At 35.6% G+C, this 24,864-nt stretch overlaps 1 protein-coding gene across 1 annotated transcript; it reads left to right on the top strand.

Moving 5' to 3' along the window:
• The first annotated feature begins 5,179 nt into the window (after positions 1–5,179).
• LOC110027992 (DExH-box ATP-dependent RNA helicase DExH10) lies at positions 5,180–24,355 on the top strand. The gene is made up of 17 exons (XM_020729673.1): positions 5,180–5,407; positions 10,028–11,059; positions 12,160–12,474; positions 13,134–13,238; positions 13,381–13,449; positions 13,731–13,898; positions 14,006–14,077; positions 14,154–14,270; positions 14,480–14,704; positions 14,854–15,012; positions 15,239–15,328; positions 15,433–15,528; positions 15,730–15,883; positions 15,983–16,131; positions 22,603–22,698; positions 22,854–22,946; positions 24,036–24,355. Exons 2-17 carry the CDS (start codon positions 10,076–10,078, stop codon positions 24,144–24,146), a joined length of 3,003 nt encoding a protein of 1,000 aa, XP_020585332.1. The 5' UTR covers positions 5,180–5,407; positions 10,028–10,075; the 3' UTR covers positions 24,147–24,355.
• Positions 24,356–24,864: the final 509 nt, after the last annotated feature.

Raw genomic sequence — 24,864 nt, 5'->3', positions numbered from 1 at the left:
ATGGAAATATTATCTAAATCTAATATTAAATAAATAATATTATTTGAAATTTAAAATTGTAAACTCAAGGCACATTTGAGGTAGCTTTCTTAATGCATCGTGTATTAGGGTGCATTTGGAGCGGTTGCTGCTTTAAAGCTGCTTCTTGGAGAGTAGCTTCTCAAGTGTAGTCAGAAAACTGCTATCTGAAAAGCAAGAGTCCCTTTAGATAATTTCTTGTACTATAGTTGTTTCTGATAAAAATATATTAGTTTGCCCATTTACATGTAATATATTAGAATAACGACAATTTTCAAATTAATTACAACAGAATAACAGAAAGAGGTCATGCTGCAAAAAAAAAAATTCTCAGTTTAGATGTTAAATAAGTAATGACGCTCCAAACGCACCCTTAGAGCACAGTGATATCAATTAATAAAAAAATACTCCATCTATAATCACTAATTTTATCATATAGGTCTCAAGACCATGTTGTATATGTGGCAAACAGTGGCATGTGTGATAAAAAACTGGGTAGTATCTGTGCAAATATTAATTATCAATTATGCAATTAACAATTAATGATCGGTTGAGTCCTCTGATTTTATTTTTCATCATTACTTTGTAAACATTCCAAATATGAAATTTATCACAGTTGAAAATTTCAAAATCATAAATGCAATAGACAATTGCACTGATCTAACATCTGCACTTTGATATTTTCATCTGTTCAAAACAGTTTTTCATATATACATTTTCAACTGAACAATCAGTGCTCATAATTCTCTCAAAAAATGTTTTTATTGAAAAGTGGAAAGTGAAATGCAATTACTGATCTAACATCTAAACAAATATATTTGCATCAACAGTTTTTAATGTATATTTTTTAAAAAGAACTAACAGTACTCGTAATGTTCTCCATAAAATGCAAAAATACCAACACTTTTTGGAAAATCAACAACAACAATTTTTCCTAGATATATTTGCAAAAGAAACGACATTGCTCGTATACCTCTCCATAAAATATTTTTTTAGTTTGAGAAGAGAAAAATTACATGCAATTACAATGAAAAATGAATTCTCATAAATATAATTAAAGAACAATTAACAATGATTGTAACACTCTCCATAAAATGTTTTTTTTTTCCAAATTGAAGTTGGAAGGGAAATACAATTATTGGTCTAATAAGTAGACTATGATATTTGTAACAGCTGAATTTATTTTCAAATGAACCAACACTGCTCATAATTCTTTTCAATAAATGTTTTCCCAATCTGAATAAGAGAAAAGTAAAATGTAACAAGTGATTTAATATTTAAACTAAGCTATTTTCAATAGCTCAAAACAAATTCTCATAAATATATATTAAAAAAAACCAACAATACTCATAATATTCTCCGTAAAACGACTTTCCATATTGAAGAAGAGAAAAGAGAAATGTAGCTATTGATCTAAAATGTAAATTGAGATATTTGCAACAGTTCAAAATAATTTTTGTTGGACATATTTTCAAATGAATCAAGAATGCTCTCCTGTAAAGTGCATTTCCAGATTGAAGATGACGAAATGGAAATGCAATTACTAATTTAACAAGTAAACTAAGATATTTGCAACAACTCGAAACAGTTTTTCATGGATTTATTTTCAAAAGAACCAACGCTGCTCATGATTATTTCCATAAAATGCTTTAATGGTTTAAAGAAGAGGAAGGTAAAATGCAGTTACTAAGCTAACATGTAAACTGAGATATTTTCAAGAGTTCAGAACAAATTATCATAGATATATTTAAAAAATAATAAACATTGCTCGTAATACTCCTCGTAAAAATGCTTTTCTAGATTGAAGAAGAGGAAAAGAAAATGCAATCACTGATTTAATATATAAATCGAGATATTTGCAATAGCTCAAAACAACTTTCCCTAAAAATATTTTTAGAAAAACCAACACTTTTTCTAGATTGAAGAAGAAGAAAAGAAAATGCAATCACTGATTTAACATATAAATCGAGATATTTGCAATAGCTCAAAATAACTTTCCCTAAAAATATTTTTAGAAAAACCAACACAACTTATAATTCTGCTCAAAAATTGTTTTCTCAATTAGAGGAATATGAAGAGAAAATACAATTTATAATCTAACATCTAAACTGAGATATTTGTAAAAGCTCAAAATAAATTATCATGGATATATTTAAAAAAACCAACAATGCTCATAATACTTCACATAAAATGTTTTTCTCAAATGAAGAAAAAAAAAAGGTAAGTGCAATTATTAATATAAAATGTAAATTGATGTATTTGTAATAAAATGCAAGAATTTATACCACCAACAGGTAAATTAAGAAACAGAAAGAAAGAGAAGAGTTATACTATCAAAACACTAAAACCACCAATGCACCAAAACCACAATAGAATTAAAACCATCTCAAACAACCAACAGGTAAACCGAAAAACACATATCTAAATGATGTAACAAAGTAAATAATCAAAATCAAACCAACAAAACAGAGAGAAGAGGAGGAAGACAGAGTCGAGAGAGGTGATGACAGCGAGAACGGACGAAGGGGAGAAGGAGATTGGAAATTTGCTTTGAAACTGCAACGAAAGAGAAAAAGGTAGGGAGAGAAGGCAAATCGAGAGGTATTATCGGGGACATGAGAGGGGATTATGACATTTCCAAAGGGGTAGTGACGGGATTGTAATCAAAATAGAGTCATAGATGAGGAATGCACCTGCACACCCCCCCCCCCCCCCCGTTCCCGCTTTCTCCTTTTTGCGAACAACCCACATCGAAATCTTGAACTGGTTCCGTTAAAAGGCAAGATCGTTCCCCATCAAGTATGTTGCTCGAGGCGCTCCTAGGAACTTCCAAGAGTGATGCTATCATCCAACACATATCTCTCATGCAACTCCTTCACTTCGCTATCCATTAAAAACGAGTGATTAACACCCCTAATGAAGCTAAAAAAGGTGAGGAAATAATTCGGGGCTATTTCCAAAAACAAAGAGCGGTCAGAAAACAAAATGAGAGAAGAAGGAAAATCAAAAGCTCGAAGGCATAAAAGATAATGCGTAAAGTAAGAAGTAATGATTTCATGCCCTATTTATATGGTGGATGTGTAAAACGAGGTGTCGTGTAATGATAAATGTCACACCTAAATTATTTTCAAAGCTATTCAAATGGTTTTTCATTCCCAAATAACATTATTACAGGTCAAGAATAAAATATTTTATGAGCAGGTCTTCTAAGACCACAGTCGAGACATATCCCTTATGAGTGAGCCTTCGAAGAATCATCGCCCCTTATATCCCAATCAGCTATAGTCGGTCAGCCTTGCGGTGGAACTTGCATAGGACAGTCGACTTGTGAATTGCTCCCAGCTCGCATAACATCTCATCTAGCGTGTTCCGCAAAGCAGCGACCTCCTTCTACAGGTCATTATCTCTGAGCCCTGGGTTGTTGGAGGACCTGTTAACTTCTGCATGAGACCTACGACGCCCTACTATGTGGTTGGCAGCGTGTTCCGCAAAGCAGCGACCTCCGTCTACAGGTCATTATCTCTGAGCCCTGGGCTGTTGGAGGACCTGTTAACTCCTGCATGAGACCTACGACGCCCTACTATGTGGTTGGCCACGTTCGAACTAAATTTCACAAATTCAGAAGGAGTTGTTGCCAATCATATGGAGCATGGCGAGAAGCCGACAAAATAAGACAAAACAGAGACATAGGGTCAGGATGCGGGCACTCCCTTTGACCAATCAATGTTAAAGGCACGACAACCACCTCTGAGGCTCGACCACAACATTAGGGGCCAACTCGGCCACATCTTTCGGAGGCCCTCTGTCCAAGTGTCCTTTCAAACAAGCAGACTCATCTGCATTAGAATGGTAAATATATCATTTTTTTTTACGTACCCCATAAACCTATCCATCGAATAAAAGGTGTGGAAACCCTTCATACCGAGGCACTTTCACCTTCTTGCAGTAGAGGCTAAGGAAAGATGCCGATCTCTAAAAGGTCTGGAAACCCTTCATACCGAGGCACTTTCACCTTCTTGCAGTAGAGGCTAAGGAAAGATGCCGATCTCCGCTCCCTCTGGCCTCTTTTCACCCTCCTCAGCGCCTTCAACAAGCAGGGCTTGCTAGCCCTTAGAGCTCACACCTTTATCGGGCTCGTATGTCATGGTCTTCTTGCTAGGGACTCTCAACGCAGCCTCTTCAGATCCTCAGATGAATCAACCTGATAAGTCAAAATAGGTTCGGGCTTCAACCGTTTCCTTTTCTCAACTCTATCCTTCTCTATAGAAGCCATGGATCTATAGCCTACCTTCATTAGAATTTTGGGGTCCAAAGCGGTCCAGCTCGAACAATTAGCCATGGTGCAACTCAATTATCATTGGTGGAATAACGAAAACGGATGTAATGTCTAGCCCATGACTCTATTTATATAACACTCTGGGCACATAATTCAAGGGAAGATAATTGTTGAATTGATTTTCTTAATTCAAGTATCAAAAAAAGCTAATAATTTATGTTCTTATCGTAGCTGTCGCTTTCAAGGAGTAAGCAAATTTGGGGAACTAATGGGTATATACCAAAACTATCAGCACAAATCTCAAAGCAATGAAATGACTCTGATGGGCATCAGACAATTAATGCATCTACCGTCCAATAAACGACCGCTTGATCATGATCGACCGACACACTATTGCAAGAGATGCAATCAGTGAACCATGCCTTCAGTCCCAACAGACCAAGATGCATGCAAGAGCCATTGATTTCAAGCTAGTCGACCAACCCACTTTTACTACGGTGGGCGAGATTGCCATTTGATTGAGCACCTCAGCCGATAGACATTTACTTTGGAAGACGTAATCCCGACACAGTTGGTCGTCTCAGCAGACTAAATTCAAACAGACCAACCGATAAATTACCCCCATATCAGAATTCAAATTATAATACATATATGATATAAGATCTATATAACTAATTAGAGTTTAAATTATATTAATAATGATTTTCATAACTGTTCCATACTTTCTATACCCCTACAAATAGAAGACAAAAAAACAAATAAAAGGATCTCCCGCGACTCACTCTACAGTGAATTCTCAACTTAATTTATTCTCTATCATCTACTTCCACTTCATCCAATTTTAATTCTCTGAGGCTGATCCACAAAGAACAATTTAGAATGTCTATAATTCCAAAGTGCCAAATGAGGCTACGGACTCGACGTTTAGCCCATCATTCGGTCCGGCTCAAGCCGAGCGAATCGCAGATACTGTAGAAAATCCCTAAATTGTACATTTTGGACATGCAGCTACCTGCTGTACCGCTTTCCTCCATCTACCGGCTGAATCAGCCGCAGGTTTGCTACGCCGACGAGCCATTCTTCTCTACCGGCGGCCATTTTTTTCTGACGTTGGTACGTTTTTCCACTATATATGACCTCGAATATGCATATTTCTTTCCGTCGTTTTCTCTAAGTGATGCTCCGGCCAGGCTATCTTCCTCCACTCGCATCCCCTCTTCATTATAACATTCCTTTAGAATTTGGTAATTAAGGCGCGTATAATCGCCCGTTTTGTTGTTATGATTTCCTTTAGAATTGATTTTGGGGTGGCCCAAGGAAGGGTGGTATTTCAGGTTTTAGGGCTTGTGATTGTAAGAATGCTAATGCAGATGTGGAAATGTGTCGCAAATGATGCATATAATTTTTGTGGGTATCTTTTCTGCATATTTATAGTGTAGCAATTCGTTGCCTGAGAAATTCTTTAGTGGCGTTAATCAATTATGTGGTGATATGTATAGTTTGGGAGCATTCTAACTACTGTCAGCGATTATGCTTTTTTTGTTAGTTGTATTGAATTGAAGAATGATTTGTGTTTTGAAGAGTGGAACATTTTCTTGATTTTATTTATTTTTCTAAATTAAAAACATGGATGGAAGTAGAACCCCTCACCTCACACACTGTGATTTGTGAAATGGAAGCAATATTACTCGAGCTAATTATCATCGGTAAAAAATTACATCTTATTGAATGTATTTAAATTAAACTTAATGTTGGATAGAGTGGGTTTTGAACAGTTCTTAGTAATGTTTCTTAGTCTTGGAACTTAAAATTTTTAGAAATATTAATTACCTTTCAATGATTTTATTGATTTCGAAAAAGCTAACGATAAGGTTCCTTGAAAGTTCGTTAGAGAGTTTTGGAAAAGAAAAGTTTTGACGTGACTTATATTCAAGTCATTAAAGATATGTATATTTGTGTTCGAATAGAAGAGGATTGACCAAGTATTTTCCTATTTCAGTTGGATTACATCAGGGATCAACTTTAGGTCCACATCCTTTTGCTTTATTTATGGATTCTCTTACTGGACATTTATAGGAGGATGTACCTTGATGTATGCTTTTAGCTGATGATATCCTTCTCGTGGGTAAGACTGGAGAAAGAGTTCAGGAAAAAATTAAATTATGGAGGTCTACAATGGAGTTTAAAGTTTTTGTCTGAGTAGATCTAAAACTGAATATATGGAATGTAATTTTAGTAGTAATAGATCTAATGGCAGAGTTGTAATTATGGGCGATTAAGCTATTAAACAGTGTGAATGTTTTAGATATCTCAGTTTTATTGCTCAAAGTAATGGTAATATAGATGGGGTTGTTATTAGTAGAATTCAAGTTGGTTGGTTGAAGTGTAGGAATGCAACGGACCTATTGTGTAATAGAAAATTATCACTTAGATTTAAAGGAAAATATTATAATATGGTGGTGAGACCTGCAATGCTTTATGACACATAATGTTGGTCTTTAAAACAGAAGAGTAAAACTAAGTTAAGTGTTGTTGAGATGAGAATGCTTAGGTGGATGAGTGGCTTGATACTTAGAGACAAAATGTGAAACGAATGTATTCGTGAAAGGGTTGTTGTAGCCCCGGTGACAAACAAGATTAGAGATTATCGTCTTAGATGGTTTTGTCACATTAAATGTCGACCAATTGATGATCCAGTTAGAAGCAGATGTTTTTGATTCGACTTATGTTAAGAAAGTCAAAACTAGACCTAAAAAGACTAGGGCATATTGTATAAAAAATAATCTTAATTTATTAGAATTGAATGAAAATATGACACTCATTAGGACATAATGGAGAAAAATGATTTATGCGGCTGGCACCACTTAATGTGATAAAGGCTTGTTGTTGTTGTTGTATTAATTACCTTTCAATACAACTAAAATTTAGAACACCGAGAAAATGTTTAAAATTTGGAGGCTTTAGAAATATAGAAAAATGTGAGAATATGATATGCATTTTAGTGGGTATGATAGTGATAATTATCAATTAATATTACCAAATGAGAAAGTAATATTGGTGTGATAGGTTTTTGTATCGTTGATTTTGTTCATAGATTAATGGAGATATAAATGAGGTTATAACTCATAGAGTTAAGGTAGTGTGGCTAAAAAAAAATAGCTTAGGAGTAGTATGTGATAATAGTGTATAATGTAATTGAAAGGCAAAATTTATAAAAGGATAATTAGACAAACTATTTTGGTTGATTTTGAGTATTAGAAAATTAAAAGTTGCTAATGGTTAAGGTTCTGTTTGGGACAGCTTTCTACGTGTTTTACATTTCAGACCGCCACCAAAGCTTCATTTGGGGGGCTGTTTTCTTGCTGTTTTTTAGAAGTTTCTATTGTGGGAAGCTGCTTTTTTCAACCTAATTTGTTAATGTGTGGTGGCTATAAGAAAACTGCTGTCTGGGTTTTTGGAAAAATAAATATATATTTATAATTCCAATTGCAACTTTCTAAGAAGTTGTTTTCTCCACCACAACTTTACAACTACCTTTTTAAAATTCTACAAGCACTCTAAACAGAGCTTAAGTCGCGCATTATGAAAATGAGAGTGTTAAGACAAATATATGAAAAAAATTGGAAAGAATGGTAAAGGAATGATTACAGTTGAAAGTTGGGAGTGACAACTGATGAAGAAAAAGTAGTTCAAAATAGATTCAAGTGGTTTGAGCATGTATAATAGTTGTTCGAAAATGCACCAAGTAGAAAAATAAGAATTGAAATATTAGGATTGACGATGGTTAAAATCAAACCCAAAATAGTTGGTTTAAGTCAAATGGTGATGATGATGACAAATAAGGTTTTAATATATTTCAATAATCAAGAAACATTTTTAGAAAATCTTTATAAATGGTAATAATCATTTATTTAACATAAGAAAGTTATGAATATAAAAAATATGTGTTTTATTTGTAGAAAAGATTAGATAATATCACTTAATCTTCATATTTTAACTACCAATTTATTTTAAAAAATTCATTTTCTATTTGACACAGGTCACGCGACCCACGAAATCTATTCTGTCAATCTCTATCTTTGTGCAAATCCTGTTTCTACATTTTTGCTCTCATGGAGATGTGGACAAAAAATAGCAATTTGCTATCTTCAATTTCTTCTGTTGTTTCCCTGTGGTTACACTTCTTAATCACAATCCTCTTCTTCTCCTTGCTTTTCTAATCCATTCTTATTTGTTGCAGCTAAGCAATCATAGCCTTCTTTGTTGCAACAGTTGCAAGCCATAGGAAAGGTCACCTCTTATATTTTTCTTTTCCTATCTTCCATCTAAACACCATTGCCTTTATATCTATTGCAGGCTGGTTCCTGCTCTTTCTCTTCGAGCTTTCCCCTTCACCATGGCTGTTGAGTAGAATTAGTCTCCATTAGAACTATAACTGATGGTTACTTCGAAAGTGCTTTACACTCCCTGCCTGAGTTTTTGAATTCACAAACTATAGTTATGGTGTGGATGCAATAAATGGTTATGCCATCTGGAAGATGCTTTGATTGAAAGACATAGTTGAGCGCCGTAACTGCCACTTGCTTTTATATATTTTTTGAAATGAAGTTTCCAAGAACCTTTCCAAATGGTTGGCGGTGTTTTATTTTTGTATGTTGTTGGTGTTTAGGATGGCAGAGGTGGGTGGTGGGTGTTGGTTCTTTGATAGTGGCGGTTGAGCGAAAGGCAAGGAAGTTGTAAACAATGGTTTTTGTCTGTCCAAAATACTGTTTTAGAGTTAGGTGGTAATCTAACACTTTATTTACTGCTGCCGACCTCTGTTAAAATTAGGAGAAATATTTGTATACGGAACACGCACGCAGAGTTACATGCGTAATAACCCTTCAATAATTTCTGTTTTGGGGTTATTGGGGTATTAATTTTAATAACATATAACCCCAATAACCTTCCAATAACCTTCACGGGTTCTATTTCGATGTATTTCATAGGTTATTATAGGGGTATTGCGGGGTTAATGGAGTACACACGCAACTTTGTGTCTTCCGTATACAAATATTTCTCTAAAATTAGGGGCCTAAGTGAGATTACTTAAAGAGAAGGAACGATATTGTAACTTTTAAAAGAAGGGAATTTAGTTGCACTTTTTGTAATAAACGTGGGCCTAGTTTCATGATTCCTTTTAATCGTTTAGAAAGAGCATGAATACTTGTATTTGATTGTTTGCCTTATTTCTTCAATAACGGGTAAATAGTACAGTATATTTAGCTCTAGAATAGTGCTGTTCTAGTTTGTGTGGTCTGATTATATATTTTTTTGGATGCTATAGAAATATGTAATAGGGATATATCCGTACATATATTGTTGATTTTTAGTCCTTGATGCACATTGAGTTTAAAATTTCAATTTTATCAGAGTTTACAGTGTGTCATTGTGCCTATGGCATTTTTATGTCCTGTTTTTGAACATGCATGCTATTTCGGGCTTCTTAATTTATATACTTTATAAAATTTGCTGCTTTACATCTGTCTTATTTTTTGGGGGTGATTTTTCTTTAAAAAAATGGGTCTAGTTTGAGAAACCTCATTTTATTCCCTTTTTTATTTTCTTTTCTTTTTCCCTCTGCACGCTCCAATTTGTGGTTATGCAGGAAGTAAATCTCTCTGAATATCCAGTTTCTTAGTATGATTTTCCTCTATTTGTATGTTGTGTCATTTCTCTTTTCTTCTCTATCAGGACATTTTAAACTTCATCGTGCGGGATTATTGAAGCTCACATCAGGAGATGGAAACGGTCCCAGTTACAAGCAAGAGGAAGCTTTCAAATGAACCATCAAGTGAAAATCCCTCGTTGCCCAGCGAAGCTCAAAAATCTGAAAGTGCAGTAAAAAGGCGTAATATTTCTCGAACTTGCATTCATGAGGTTGCTGTTCCAGATGACTTCAGTTCATCGAAGGATGAATCAGTTCACGGAACATTAGAGAATCCAATCTATAATGACAAAATGGCTAAAACATATCCATTTGAATTAGATCCATTTCAGCGAGTTTCAATAGCATGTCTGGAGCGGAATGAGTCTGTCTTGGTTTCTGCTCACACTTCTGCAGGTAAGACAGCTGTAGCTGAGTATGCCATTGCAATGTCCTTCCGGGACAAGCAGCGGGTTATCTATACCTCACCCTTGAAAGCTCTAAGCAATCAGAAATACAGAGAGTTAAATCAGGAGTTTTCTGATGTTGGTTTGATGACCGGTGATGTGACCCTTTCACCTCATGCCAACTGCCTAGTCATGACTACAGAGATCCTCAGAGGAATGCTCTATAGGGGTACGGAACTATTAAAGGAGGTAGCGTGGGTTATTTTTGATGAGATACACTATATGAAAGACCGAGAAAGAGGGGTTGTATGGGAGGAGAGTATAATATTCTTGCCTCCAGCAATCAAGATGGTGTTCTTATCTGCGACCATGTCAAATGCTACAGAATTTGCGGAGTGGATATGCAAGTTGCATAAACAACCTTGTCATGTAGTGTATACGGACTTCAGGCCTACACCTTTACAGCACTATGTATTCCCGGTGGGTGGATCTGGTTTGTACCTTGTGGTGGATGAGAATGACCAGTTTAAAGAGGATAATTTTGCAAAGCTGCAGGGGACATTCACGAAACAAAAGAGTCAGGTGGATGGGCACCGTAATGGTAAAGCCAGTAGCCGGATTGCAAAGGGTGGTACTGCTTCTGCGGGTTCTGACATATATAAGATCGTGAAGGTATAACTTCTTCTGCTGTATTTAAGAGGAAGTACATTTAGAATTATTTGGTTGCATGGTATACACATATTATTGTTTCTATCTCATTCATAAGGATTGATTTTTTTTTTTATGTTTAATTGTTGCTCTTATGTTATAATTTTTGTTATATCTTCTCTTGCTGTCTTTTTTATTTGTTGTGAATAGTGTCAGTTTTCTATTCTCATCCTCTATATTTTATAAGTCTGACAAATTTTAATAGATCTTAGAGGACACTTTTTTTTTCATGGCATGATGCATTTATAATGTAAAATTCTCCCTACTTCATTTTACGCTGGCTTTTATTTTGCTTCGTGTGCCCGTCTATTGAATCACCTTTCTTTTATTTTGCTTCGTGCAAATGTGTGCTCGTCTATTGAATCACCTTTGAATGTAATTTATTTGACGCATATTTTGATTTCATGTACATCTTAGTGGTGGTTTGAATTGTTCAATGTGCTACTGATAGATGAAACAGGAGATAATATATACAGCATTTTAATTTGATTTATGATACTTTCCTTTTTTATATATTTAGTGCTGCAAAATATTCAGGCTGAACATTCTATCAGTTTTTTGTTATACAAGCCAGTTCAGGGAGATATGATTTATAGAAGGAATTGTCAGCTTCTTGTGCTGATTCCTTTGCAATTTTGAAATACCGTTAAAGTCTGACTACCGTTCCAAATTGATTCCCTCTAATCATTTCTTCTTTACTACTTTATGTTAAATGAAGCTTTGTACTGGTTCTCTGGTTCTCCAAATTTTCAACCTTGCATCACCAAGCTTTTCTCAGGAAGTAGCTTATAACTACCGATTCATTCTTCTCTACCATATTCTTTAAATGTCTTACAGGATGTATTGCACTTTAATTACTATTTGTTTGTTAATTCTTCATTTCAACTCTTGAAGCTGTAATATCATATGCTTTTGATTTACCTAAGACAAGGCATATTTAAGGCTTTATGCTCAATCTGTGTTCATTTTGCCTTTATCATTGTGAGTTTTATACTGGATTATTTTTTGGTTTTATACTAAAGCTTCATGCCTAATGTGTAATTTTTGTGTTTTTGGTTATTCAGATGATAATGGAGCGAAAATTCCAGCCGGTAATAATTTTCAGCTTTAGCAGAAGGGAGTGCGAACAACATGCTATGTCTATGGCTAAACTTGACTTCAACTCCGAAGAAGAAAAGGAGATTGTTGAACAGGTTTTTAAAAATGCCATCCTTTGCTTGAGCGAGGAAGATAGAAACTTACCAGCTATTAAGCTAATGCTTCCGCTACTCCAACGAGGCATAGCAGTCCATCATTCAGGATTGCTTCCAATAATTAAGGAATTAGTAGAGTTGCTTTTCCAGGAAGGCCTTGTCAAAGCACTTTTTGCCACAGAAACAGTAAGTTCATTGCCATATTTGTGATGCTGACATTTCCTATGTATGACTTTCTGGAGCTAGGATCTGGATAGGTAAGCTTTGGGATCGTTTATTTATGATCACTTTTGTTTTTTTTTTTTTTTGGTTTTTTTGTTTTTGGTTTATGATCACTTTTGATTTTTTTTTTTTTTGGTTTTTTTGTTTTTGTTTTTCTTTTGTATTGTTTTTGTTTTGGTTTAAAACGAAACAAGTTTAATATGATATAATTTATTTAGTTGTTTTTGAAAACAGGTAAAACAACTTTTAGATCCATTGAGTGTTTTTAAAAACACGCTAATTTATTTTTAGAAATAAAAAATAAAAACATAAAAAAAATGCGCTAAACAAACATATTCCTAAAATTAAAGCAAACACAAAAAATAAAAATGATCCCAAGCAAGCCCTAGTGACGTAGTGATTTAGGCAAATAGATTTGTTTGTTTGGAGTTTAGGAATGTTTGATAGGAAGTATTATTTGTAAATTTTGCAATTCCGAATGAGCATTGTCAGTAAATGTTTAAATATTTTTTTTCCATGTGTTACTGTTTTTGGCTTTATTGGCTTTCTTCTTTTGCTAAATCCTACTCGAAAACTATTCAAATATTTTTAACCTTAACATGTGTGGCTTTTGGTCCCTCTAGTTTGCTATGGGTCTGAATATGCCTGCCAAGACCGTCGTTTTCACATCTGTGAGAAAATGGGATGGTGACAGCCATCGTTATATTGCATCTGGTGAATACATCCAGGTCAGGAATAATACCTTTTTTGTGATGTCTTCACCACAAAAATAATTCATCACTTGATCATTTTCCATAATTCTTGCATGTATCTGCATATCCGTTAATGTTTTTCTAACAAGTTTGTATCATCTGCATGCCCCATGAATAGATGAGTGGAAGAGCTGGTCGTCGTGGTAAAGATGAGCGTGGCATTTGCATTATAATGATTGATGAGAAGGTAAACGCATCACAATCAGGAACTTCTTCCGATAGTTTGTAATCTTTACTCAGTTTTGTGTTACTTTTCTTCTTTACTCGCTGTCTATATCTGATTTGTGGGGTTCATGTTCTATTGTAGCACCAAAATGTGAAAAGAAAGTGCATTGAAACTTAATACTGATGACAATATTGTAGTTTATACTAGAAGTATTTTATGATTTTTCCAAGAAGTATTTTACTTTAGCATCTTGTGAGTAACTGAAACGAAGTGGATGTGATACTTTAATGGTTTTGTTTCAGATGGAAATGGATGTTCTCAAGGACATGGTTTTGGGTAAACCTGCCCCTTTGGTCAGCACTTTCAGGTTGAGTTATTACTCCATTCTAAATTTACTGAGTCGTGCTGAGGGTCAATTTACAGCCGAGCATGTTATCAAGAATTCATTCCACCAGTTCCAGTATGAGAAGGTCTGGTGCAAATTCTTATTTATTTTCTCAATTATTTGATGCGAACTCTTTGGCTTTAATTCTGGAAATATTGATAAGTGTTTTCTCTACTTTTTTTAAATACTTAGTCTTTACCGGATATGAATAACAAAATATCAAAATTGGAAAGAGAAGCTGCTATGCTTGAATCCTCAGGCGAGGTGATGTCTTAGTTTGCGGTAAATATCTTTACATTCAATGCTTATGCTTTACATTGACTTCATTTCTTTGGTATAGACTGAACTTGCTGAGTATCATAATCTGGGACTTGAAATTGCACAACTTGAAAGGAAGATCATGTCTGAAATCACCAGACCAGAGAGGATTTTGTATTATTTAGTTCCCGGTAGACTGGTATGTTTCTGGTAACCTCTACATATCTTCAAGTTCAATTGATGTTTGCTTCCCCCCTATAGTTAAATTCTTGGGTGTGTTGTTTATAAAAGAACCATTCCCCGATGACATCAATTAAAATGTTTAAATGTTGGAGCTTACAGCAACCTTCTCTTAATCATCAAGGATGAAATAAACAGTTTTTGGGCTTCTTTTGCTTGGTTTTTCAGGTTAAGGTACGGGAGGGTGGGACCGATTGGGGTTGGGGAGTTGTAGTTAATGTGGTAAAAAAACCGCCTTCAGGAGTAGCTTCATTACCACCTGCACTTGCAGCCTCACGCAGCAGTAGTTATCTTGTCGATACTTTGCTTCACTGTTCTCTTGGATCAGGTGACAGTGGTTCTCGGCAAAAACCAATCCCACCTTGTCCTGGAGAAAGGGGTGAAATGCATGTGGTGAGTTCCAGCTTATGAAAGCAACCAACTTTTCAGGAATGATTTAGAGTTTTTTTTTTGTATTTAATCTTGATTTAGATGGATTAAAGTTGTAATCCATTTACTTTTACTGGTTCAGGAGTAATTTTTAATTGCATGGTATACTGCAGGTTCCTGTACCATTACATCTAATATCTGGCATCAGCAGCATAAGAATTTCATTTCCTTCTGATCTTCGTCCTGCAGAAGCAAGGCAGACAGTACTCCTAGCTGTGCAGGAGCTACAAAAGCAATTTCCTCATGGGCTACCCAGGTTAAATCCAGTTAAGGTATGTCACATCGATCCTTTTTTATAGATTCCTTCTTATAGATCAAACTTTGTATGCGTCTGTCATAAGTGTTGAGCATCATCTATACTTTCAAATATCACGACCTTCATTGAAGAAGCTTTTTGTTTTAGATTTTTTAAGTTAAACATACTTATTCATAGGTTTTAAGTGATATGACCATAGCCTGATGTCATAAATGTCTTAAATCTCTCTTTTATGCTATCAGGATATGGGTATCAATGAGCCGGAACTTGTTGGATTAGTTGCTAAAATTGAAGAACTGGAGCAGAAACTAACTACTCATCCATTGCATGAGGTCCGTATTTACTCGGTTTGGTACCATATTTTGTGGTTGATAAATTTTTTTTTTTTTTTATGGGCATAACTACCATGCTACACCAGTTGCTTTGTGTTCCCTAGTCTAGCCAAACTGAGAAGCAATACAAATCATTCCAAAGAAAAGCTCAGTTGAATCATGAAATCCAAGTGCTTAAGTCCAAGATGAGGGAATCTCAGGTGATCTAAACTTTATTTATCCTCCTGTTTTACCATTTTTATGTTTGGTGGAGCTTATACCCGTTCAATCAATATTTAGTTACTCTATGGTAAGCATTTCATTCACATCGTGGGCCTTAGGGTTTTACATAGCATAAAAACTGTTCTTTTAATTTGTTGAATTTTAATTGATGGAATTGGTTTTCTAATCCTTTTGTGCAGCTCCAAAAGTTCCGTGATGAGCTTAAAAACCGTTCACGGGTTCTAAAGGTGCTTGGTCACATAGATGCAGACAGTGTAGTTCAGTTGAAGGGGCGTGCTGCCTGTCTGATCGACACCGGAGACGAACTTCTTGTCACAGAGCTTATGTTTAATGGTTTTTCTCTATACCCAATTGAATATTTTTTACTCTTTAACTTTTTGTGTTGATTGCTCGCAGAACTGTCTTGGTTAATTGATTGTAATGTTGTGAAAGGTACGTTTAATGATCTCGATCCACATCAAGTTGTTGCTCTTGCAAGCTGCTTTATTCCAGGAGATAAATCAAGCGATCAAGTATTTTCCAGAATTGAGCTAGCAAAACCTTTACAACAGCTTCAGGAGAGTGCCAGAAAAATAGCCGAGGTTTGTTTGTTTTTATTTTGGAAGATTTACATACATACCACTCAATTCCTATGTATTCATATATGCATTACTTAAAATTCAATCCTATACCTACCTTAGTTATGCATGAAAAGTTGTTTTTCACTTTTTAAAAGTTAAAATTGTGATAAATTTTTAAAAGGTATAAATGTAAGTGTTGTAATTTGTCTCTAGTTTAGAGTCCTATTCGTAAAAAAGAAATATAATTGAAGCCTAGGGTTTATTTGTAAAATGTTTTAATACTCTATATAAGCCCATGCAAGAATGAATAGAGGAAGTTTTTGGAGCAATTATTTCTTTTTGGTATCAGAGCCCTGGGAGTCTCACAAGCGATCCAGTCTTAGCAGGCTGAAGTCTTCTTCTGCCCGGACGAAACCGAAGCCCTCACACGTTTCTCCTTGCCTCACATGTGATCCAACATGCCAAAGCCCTCTTCGTTCTTCCCTGTGCGCGCAGGACCCAAGAGCGAAAGCCTTCCCTCACCCGACCACCTTTCTCTCTCTCGGCCACCGCTCTCTCATAACTAGCCGGCCGCCGCATCAAAATCTTGTCTGTCGGTTGAAGAGCCCTTCTGGGGGGCTTCACCCCATGGTCATGATTCTAAGGAATGGGTTGATATGCGGAGGATCTCAATCTCGATGATGAGATAAATGAAAATCGGGTAGAAAAGAGGAAGTCACATGTGATCTAGACTTGGTTTCTTATGATTGGGGATGTCAAGCACTGGAGATAGTGAATCTGAAGCTTGATGGTCCGACCACATATTTGAGTTGGTCGTGTCAGATCAAGGCTGCCTACTAAGGAAGATACTAGAGAGATATTTGATTAGGGACGAACTAAAAAGTGATGGTGCTGAGAGGGATGAGTGGAGAACCACACACCTTGCTTTACACCTAGCTACTCAACGCTATGGTTCCCCCGATTGCTTCCACAGTTGATGGCGCTTGAAAGATGAGTAATATCTGGGTAAAGCTGAAGAGGATTTATGCTGGGACTGAGAATCATATGAGGGCATTCTAGATTCAGCTTGAGATAGAAGCAGTGGTATAGGTTGATAAATCAATTCAGGAGTATTCCATGGATTTGGAGTCACTGTGGGCAGATCTTGATCACTCCTCACCAATGTCGAGTTGTGGAGTAAGAAGGGGGAGATCTTTGCATAGATGAGGACTATGCAGTTTCTGACCCATTTGCACCCAGCCATTGATCAGAGAAGACTAGTCCTCTCAGCCCAGGTGGCGATGCATTCATTGGATGAGGTCATCGCTGCGATGATACAAAAGGAGAGTCACATGAGACTTCACTCTGAGCCGAGTGAACTTCCAGGTAGGGGTCTAAATGAGTCGAACGTAAGAGAGCTAAGAGCTCGTTCGTGTTTGGCTCATTAATTTTTGTTTCTTTTGGTGTTTGGGTCGTTAAAAAATTTTTTGTTTGTATTCTGCTAGTGTTCGAAATAGCTCGTTAATAGCATATTCGTGTTTGGCTCAATTTAAATTCATTTATTTGAATTAGGCTCGTGTTCGGCTCGAATTTAATTTCAAACACCTCATGAGACTAAATAATATAATTAATTAATTTATTATTAATTTAAAAAAATATTTGTTTTCAATAAAAATAATTCAGATGTTTAACACCAAAATTGTACAAATTTATTTGCTTAGGAAAGCCTTAGTTTTAGCTTTTATAAGCTTTTCTCAAAGATTTTTTTGTCATTCGAGGTGTGGGACTAAAATGCTTAAGATAGCACATCCATAGGCCCATGCATGGTACCCTTCCAACGTTGAACTTGGCTTGCTGCTCTAAGCTTTATTTTTGGGACATGAACACATACCACCCAAGTTTTATATATTTACATTTATGATACCTAAACTTATATTTTTTTTATAAGCATGCCACCCAAAAAATTTTTAAAAATAATAAAATTTTGTTTTTATGTAGTACATATAACAAATTAATATAAAAATGACAAATAAATATTATTATTTAATTATTTAATTATTTCGAGCAAAAATGAGTCGACCACAAATGAAAAAAACATTTGTTTGTGTTTAGCTCGTTTATAAATAAAATTTTAATTTTTTTTTTGTGTTCGGCTCGTTTACTTAACGAAAGAATCTAACACAAGTTACTTAACAAGTCGAACATGAGATGTTCACGAATAACAAGCCTTTTTGACAGCCATTCTTTCAAGTACGCAATCAGCTTTAGTCGCCTCGAGCTCAGGTATGACATGTGTCAAGGGGGAGACTCGCAAGTGCTACAAATGCGATGAAGTAGGCCACCTAAGGAGAGAGAGACAGGTGGTTGTAGACATTTTGGAGGTCGTAGTTTTGGTCGTGGTGGTTGAAGAGGTGAAAAAGGGAGCTACCAGACAAATCTGATGGTAGTTGAGGACGAGAGAGAGACATGTGTGGTCTTTACTAAAGAGGATCACGAGTTTCTTAAGATGTTGAAGAGAAAGAAAAAAACAACAAGGGATAGGGCCGAGGATGCTTCCATCTCAGCGTCATCAATGGATAACATTGCTTCATATACTCACCCTGACAAAGGTACTTGTTTTACTCATGCTCGTCTTTATTTTCACAATAAGATCATTAAATTGGATAGGAGATTCTGGTGCATCCCGACATGTGACACAGGTATTACTAAAGTTCTTTTTCTATACTCACATAGTAGTTCTTGAGAACATCTAAATTGTTGATAGTGCAACACAGCGTGTAGTTGGTAAGAGTACAATGAGGTGTACCGATTCTATGACTTGGTCCAATGTTTGGTATGATCATATTTTTCCAGTGAACCTTTTATTCATTAGTGCATTATTCCCCAACTAAAATGTGTTTCATTTGACATTCTTATGGTGGTCTTTCAAGAGAAATGAACGGACCAGACACTTAGGACTGGAATGTCGCATAATAGACTTTGGTACTTGGGTAGAGAGAGGATGGACTCGACTTTAACATCCATAGTAGAGAATGCTGGCGTAGGGGTATCTGGGAGGAGTGAGGAGGATGTATTACTACTACTTCACAGACACTTGAGACATTCTTGTTTTAGTCTACTTAGTCGTTTGTATTAATTTTTGTATGAAAAGACAAATAAACGAAAAATTATTTGTGATGCTTGTGATTTTGGCAAGCTTCGTAAAATTATTTGTGATGCTTGTGATTTTGGCAAGCTTACTATGGGCTCTTATATTAGTTTTGGGAATAGAAGTTCTTGTATTTTTGATTTGATACATTCTGATTTTTGGGGACCTTGTTTTACTAGTTCAATGAATGATTATCGATATTTTAAGAATTTTTGTGATTGTTTTTGCCGTGTTACTTGGTTGTATTCGATAAAAAATAAAGATGATGTGTGTGCTTGTTTTAACAATTTCCACAAGATAACCCAGACTCATTTGGTGTGGTAGTAAATGTATTGAGATCTGGTAATGAGACAATATACCAGTAAGGCGTTTGGAGAATGTTTGTCAGCTCAAGGAATACAACATCAAATCACATGTTCATACACTCCACAAAATAGAGTAGCAGAGAGGAAAAATAGCATACCACATGTTCATACACTCCACCACAAAATAGAGTAGCAGAGAGGAAAAATAGCATATTCTAGTGATAGTCTGAAGCATGATGACTGCAATGAATGTCCCAAAGCACTTGTGGATGCAAGCAGTGTTGTAGCTGCTCAATTGATCAACAGAATACCCTTGAGGGTGTTGGATTAAAAGTTTCCTTGTCATATGTTGAAAGAAGATAATAACGGGATTCTCCCATTGAAGGTATTTGACTGTGTATGTTTTGTGAAAGACAACAAACCATCAATAGAAAAGCTGGATCCCAGAGCTATGAAGTGTGTTTCATGAGTTATTCTGCTACCCATAAAGGGTATATTTATTGGAGCCCTACGAAGAGTAGATTGTTTATAAGCATGAGATGTGTTATTTAGAGAATTCAAACCGTACTACACCTCGAATGCGACATCACCCTTTGATGACTTGCCAGATACTAAGGTATGAGGTAAGATGGGATAAGTAGTAATTGCGAGAGATTTGTACCCGTGGGAGCAATGTTTTGTTCTGTGATGTGAGATGAATCAGCTGAGGAGCCGAAAATTGAGGAGATTGAACCTAGATGTGGTGGGATTCAGGCTAAAGGGAAGTTGAGGGTGAATACAAGGAGAAAGCAAAATGAGGGAACTATGCCTGGAGTGCTACTTGTGCCAGCAAGTCCCTTGTTCCAGTCTATCCTGACTATTGTGACACCACACAATCCACCTCAGACTTAGAATTCACAGGTGTTATGATTCCTCTTCCTTCTACTTCCAACTTCATAACTTTGAGGAGGATCTCTCACAGTAATGCGAGACATCCTCCGAATCGTTTTGGGTGAGAACATGACTTTGCTTAGTTTGTTTCATACTCTAACATATCAATGTACATGGAGCATTCATTGCAACTTTGGATAATGTACCTATTCCCAAGTGTTGGCATGTAGCTATGGAGGATCCCAATTGAAAAGAGGCCATGCATGAAGCGCTTGGGGATCTCGATAAAAACAGAAGATGGTAGATAATACCACTACCAATGGGAAAAAGCTCTTGATAAAAACAAAACATGGGAGATAATACCACTATCAACGAGAAAAAGAGCAGTCGAGTGCAAGTTGATCTTCACAGTGAAACAAAATTCAGGAGTGAAGGTAGAGCGTTGCAAATTAAGATTGGTGGCAAAAAGGTACAGTTAGACGTGTGACATAGGCTGATGACACCTTTACACTAATAACAAAGATGAACACAACGAGGGCACTAGTTTCTCTAGCAGTGAATAGTGGGTGGTGGTTACGCCAACTTGATGTAAAGAATGTGTTTCTTCATGATGAGTTACTGGAGGTGGTGTATATGGATATGCCACCAAGATTCTATAAATTCCAGACAGTGGACAATGTGTGCAAGCTCAAGAAGTCACTTTATGGCTTGAAGCAATTTCCTCGAGTCCAGTTTAATAAGTTTAGAAGGGTTATGGTGGGCATTGAATATCGACAGATTAATAATGAACGTATTTTCTTTGACAACATGGAGATCACACCATTATACCTGTTGTGTATATTGATAACATAATTGTCACTAATGACGATGATGTTGAGATCACTTAGTTAAAGATAAACTTTCTTTGACAACATGGAGATCACACCATTATACTTGTTGTGTATATTGATAACATAATTGTCACTAGTGACGATGATGTTGAGATCACTTAGTTAAAGATAAAAGTCGACAAAAAATTTGAGGTGAAGGATTTTGGACATTTTAGATACTTGGGATTGAGGTGACCCGTGGATCAGAAAGGGATGATCTTGTCTCAAAGGAAGTATGTACTGGATCTGCTCAAGGAAATAGACATGTTGGAATGCAAGCTCGGGTTCTCTCCAATTGATCAAAAGGCCTACTTGAGTATAGAGGCAGGAGAGCCATTTAATCACGAGAGGTACTAGAGTTAAGTGGGCCGCTGATCTTTCTGAGCCACACTTGTCTTGACTTCTTATTTGTAGTGAGCATGGTGAGCCGCTACATGCATGATTCAAGGAAGAGTCATTTGGACACAGTGTATGAGGTTCTAAGATACCTGAAGAGTGGACCATGAAAGGAGGTAATCTTTAGGAAGAGTGGGCATGTAGAAATTGAGGGCTTTTGTGACTTTGACTGGGCGAGTTGTGTGGATGACAGAAGGTCCATATCAGGATACTGCATATTCATATGGGGCAACTCGGTCTCTTGGAAGAGCAAGAAACAATCGGTATTAGCTAGGTCAACAACAGAGGCATAATATAGAGCCATGGCCTTAGGAGTCGCTTAGATGATGTGGTTGAGAACCTTGTTGGTAGAGCTCAAGGTGGACCAATGAGCTCAAATGAAGTTGTGGTGCGGCTACAAACAACAGTCAACATTGCCAACAACTCGGTGCAACACGATAGAACCAAACACGTGGAGATTGATAGGTTCTTCATTAAGAAAAAGTTGAATAACGGGCTATTGAAGCTAACTCTTATAGCCATTGGGGAGCAAGTGGCTGACTGCCTCATCAAAGGACTTGGCTCATTAGATTTGTCTAGGTTATGTGACAAGATGGGCTTAGTGGATATCTTTTCCTCATCTTGAGAGTAAGTGTTGAGATTTGTTTCTAGTTTATGGTCCTATTGGTAAAAAGGAAATATAGAAGAAGCCCAGGGGTTTGTTTGTAAAACATTTGAATGTTCTATACAAGCCCATGTCATGAATGCATAGAGGAGTTTTTTGGAGCAATTATTTCTTTTGTAAGAAACGAAATTTAGATGTTAGATATGTAAATTCATAGGAATTGAGTGGTATATGTAAATGCCGCTCTTATTTTATACGTTTATTTCTGAAGAGAAACTATTTATGCTGATTAAACTAAACTGCATAGTGCATCATATGCAGGTACAACGTGAGTGCAAATTGGACGTTAATGTGGAGGAATATGTTGAATCAACTGTGAGGCCATATTTGATGGATGTTATTTACTGCTGGTCCAGGGTGCGCCTTCCCTTCGGATTGAACTCCTGCAACCGAATGAAACTTTCCCTTTTCTTTCTTTTTTTTAAATTAAATATCATAGCATTCATTCTCTCAGCTTCTCAGCTTCTGCTTGTAATTTCTTACTGACCTGACTTCCATTGAATTCTTTGAAGGGCGCAACATTTGCGGAAGTGATCCAAATGACAGAGATTTTCGAGGGAAGTATCATACGCCTAGCCAGACGGCTGGATGAATTCTTGAATCAGGTAATATTTTTGGAATGTCTTCTTTAAAATTGTGAAATGTGAGACAGAATTTTACAAAATAAAATCGCAATGACTCTTATAACTTATTATCCCAGGGTGAGGCATATGCCTCATCCAAGCATCGTCTCAAAAATCTCCTCAAAATTTTTAGGCATTTCAAAGATATTTTTAATAAATCCAAAAGTAATACTAATATATCCCACCTATTAACCCTCACACTTCTCACACTAAATAATAATAATTAAAAGGAAGAGCTATTCATAAAAAAATTATGTAGTTGAAGGTTAATTATCAACGTAATTATTATTTTAATTAATATATTATTGATGCTTATTCATTAAAAATTAGAAGATAATTGAGATCAAAGAATATTGATATGAGCAAGTATAAGACACTAAGATAAATAATTCATTATGCTGATGATTCTAGTGAAAATCAATTGGGTAATGAGAGTAAGAGAGACCTTTTATATTTAAGATTGAAATGTTTAGGACTTGTTATATTCTTGGTTTAGTGGGGGTAGTACGAATAAGAAATAGAGACTTTTGTTAAACTTATTTTGTTGTTATGTTTTGAGGGTACGAATAAGAAATAAAGACTTTTGTTAAACTTATTTTGTTGTTATGTTTTGATGTTTGAGTATTTTATTTTAAAACTTTATCGTACTTCAATAATTTAATGTTTATATAAATCATCTAATTTTATAATTTAATGTTAGGATATTAACATGCTACTCCTACTTAATGCAATTTATGATTGTTTTTTTAAATATCATTATATTACTTTTTAATGTGTCAATAAGTTAAAATATTAATATGCATAATTTTACACTTAATAGTTTATGCAATATTTATTAATTGCGTAATTTTTAAATTTGAGGCTTATGCCTCAAAACATCTCAACGCTTACTCCCCGTCTCACGAACCAAAAACATCACAATTTTTTACTCTGCCTGAAAGTTTGTTGCCTTCATGTGTTATATTCAAAAGTGTAATGACCCCGACATACTTTCTGATTGCCAAGAAAAAGCAGTATTTATGATTTGCCTCCATCTAAGCAAGCTAATGTTGCTAATTTGCTCTCGTGCAGTTGAAAGCTGCTGCTCATGCTGTTGGTGAAACCAATCTCGAGAAAAAGTTTGAATCTGGCTCTGAAAGTCTTCGGCGCGGAATAATGTTTGCCAACTCTCTGTACTTGTAGAAAGGGTTTACATTTGGTTTTGTATTCTCAGAACATGCATGTGGCGACATCATGCAGCTACTGAGTTTTATGAGGGAGCCATTTCTTGGCTATCTGGGCTGGCTGACTCTTGTTTGGATTTGGGTTGTAGGGATGCTAAGAGAAGAGTTTTGGTGCCGTACTGCAACAAAGGATGAGCTTGATGAGTTTTATTTTGCATCGATTCAGACCGTTAGATTTTTGTATTTAGTCTTTAGGGTCCTTTACTGTGTTTATTTCTCCCAAGTTTTTCTAATTTAATAGTTGATGTCTGAATGGACGTGCCTACTACCGTGCACAATGTGGATTAGGGATTCTAATTACACGCCAAGTATTCTCCGGTCTGTCTTCAAGCTTATTAATGATTAATTGGTTTAGTGAATAATTACTTATAAATAAGTATAATTAGAAATTTAAATTTAACTCTTATTTATTTAATTAGACATAATAATTATATCATTTTTATATTTTACGTAATAAATTTGAATAATTAAGTATTAATAAGTATAATTGAAAATTTTAATTAAATTTAGTTTAATTTGAACATAATCTTATCGTTAATTTCTAATATTAAATTTATATTTCAACTAACAATTAAATCTTGAATATTGTTAATAATTTAACTGAATGAGTAATTATGTAAAAATTTATTTAATAAATTAATTAATCAAACTTATGAGCTAATTAATGATTAATTATT

This window comes from Phalaenopsis equestris, unplaced genomic scaffold (genome assembly GCF_001263595.1).
Source record: "Phalaenopsis equestris unplaced genomic scaffold, ASM126359v1 Scaffold000002, whole genome shotgun sequence".
NCBI classification, from domain to species: domain Eukaryota; kingdom Viridiplantae; phylum Streptophyta; class Magnoliopsida; order Asparagales; family Orchidaceae; genus Phalaenopsis; species Phalaenopsis equestris.
The sequence above is the reverse complement of the archived record's forward strand: the minus strand, read 5'-3'. Positions and strand labels throughout refer to the sequence as shown.

Coding starts and splice junctions, on each gene's coding strand:
- LOC110027992 (XM_020729673.1), top strand. CDS start 10,076: ATGGAAACGGTCCCAGTTACAAGCAAGAGGAAGCTTTCAAATGAACCA. Junction 15,013..15,238: donor CCAGGTTAAATCCAGTTAAG/GTATGTCACATC, acceptor TTATGCTATCAG/GATATGGGTATCAATGAGCC. Junction 15,884..15,982: donor CACAGAGCTTATGTTTAATG/GTTTTTCTCTAT, acceptor ATGTTGTGAAAG/GTACGTTTAATGATCTCGAT.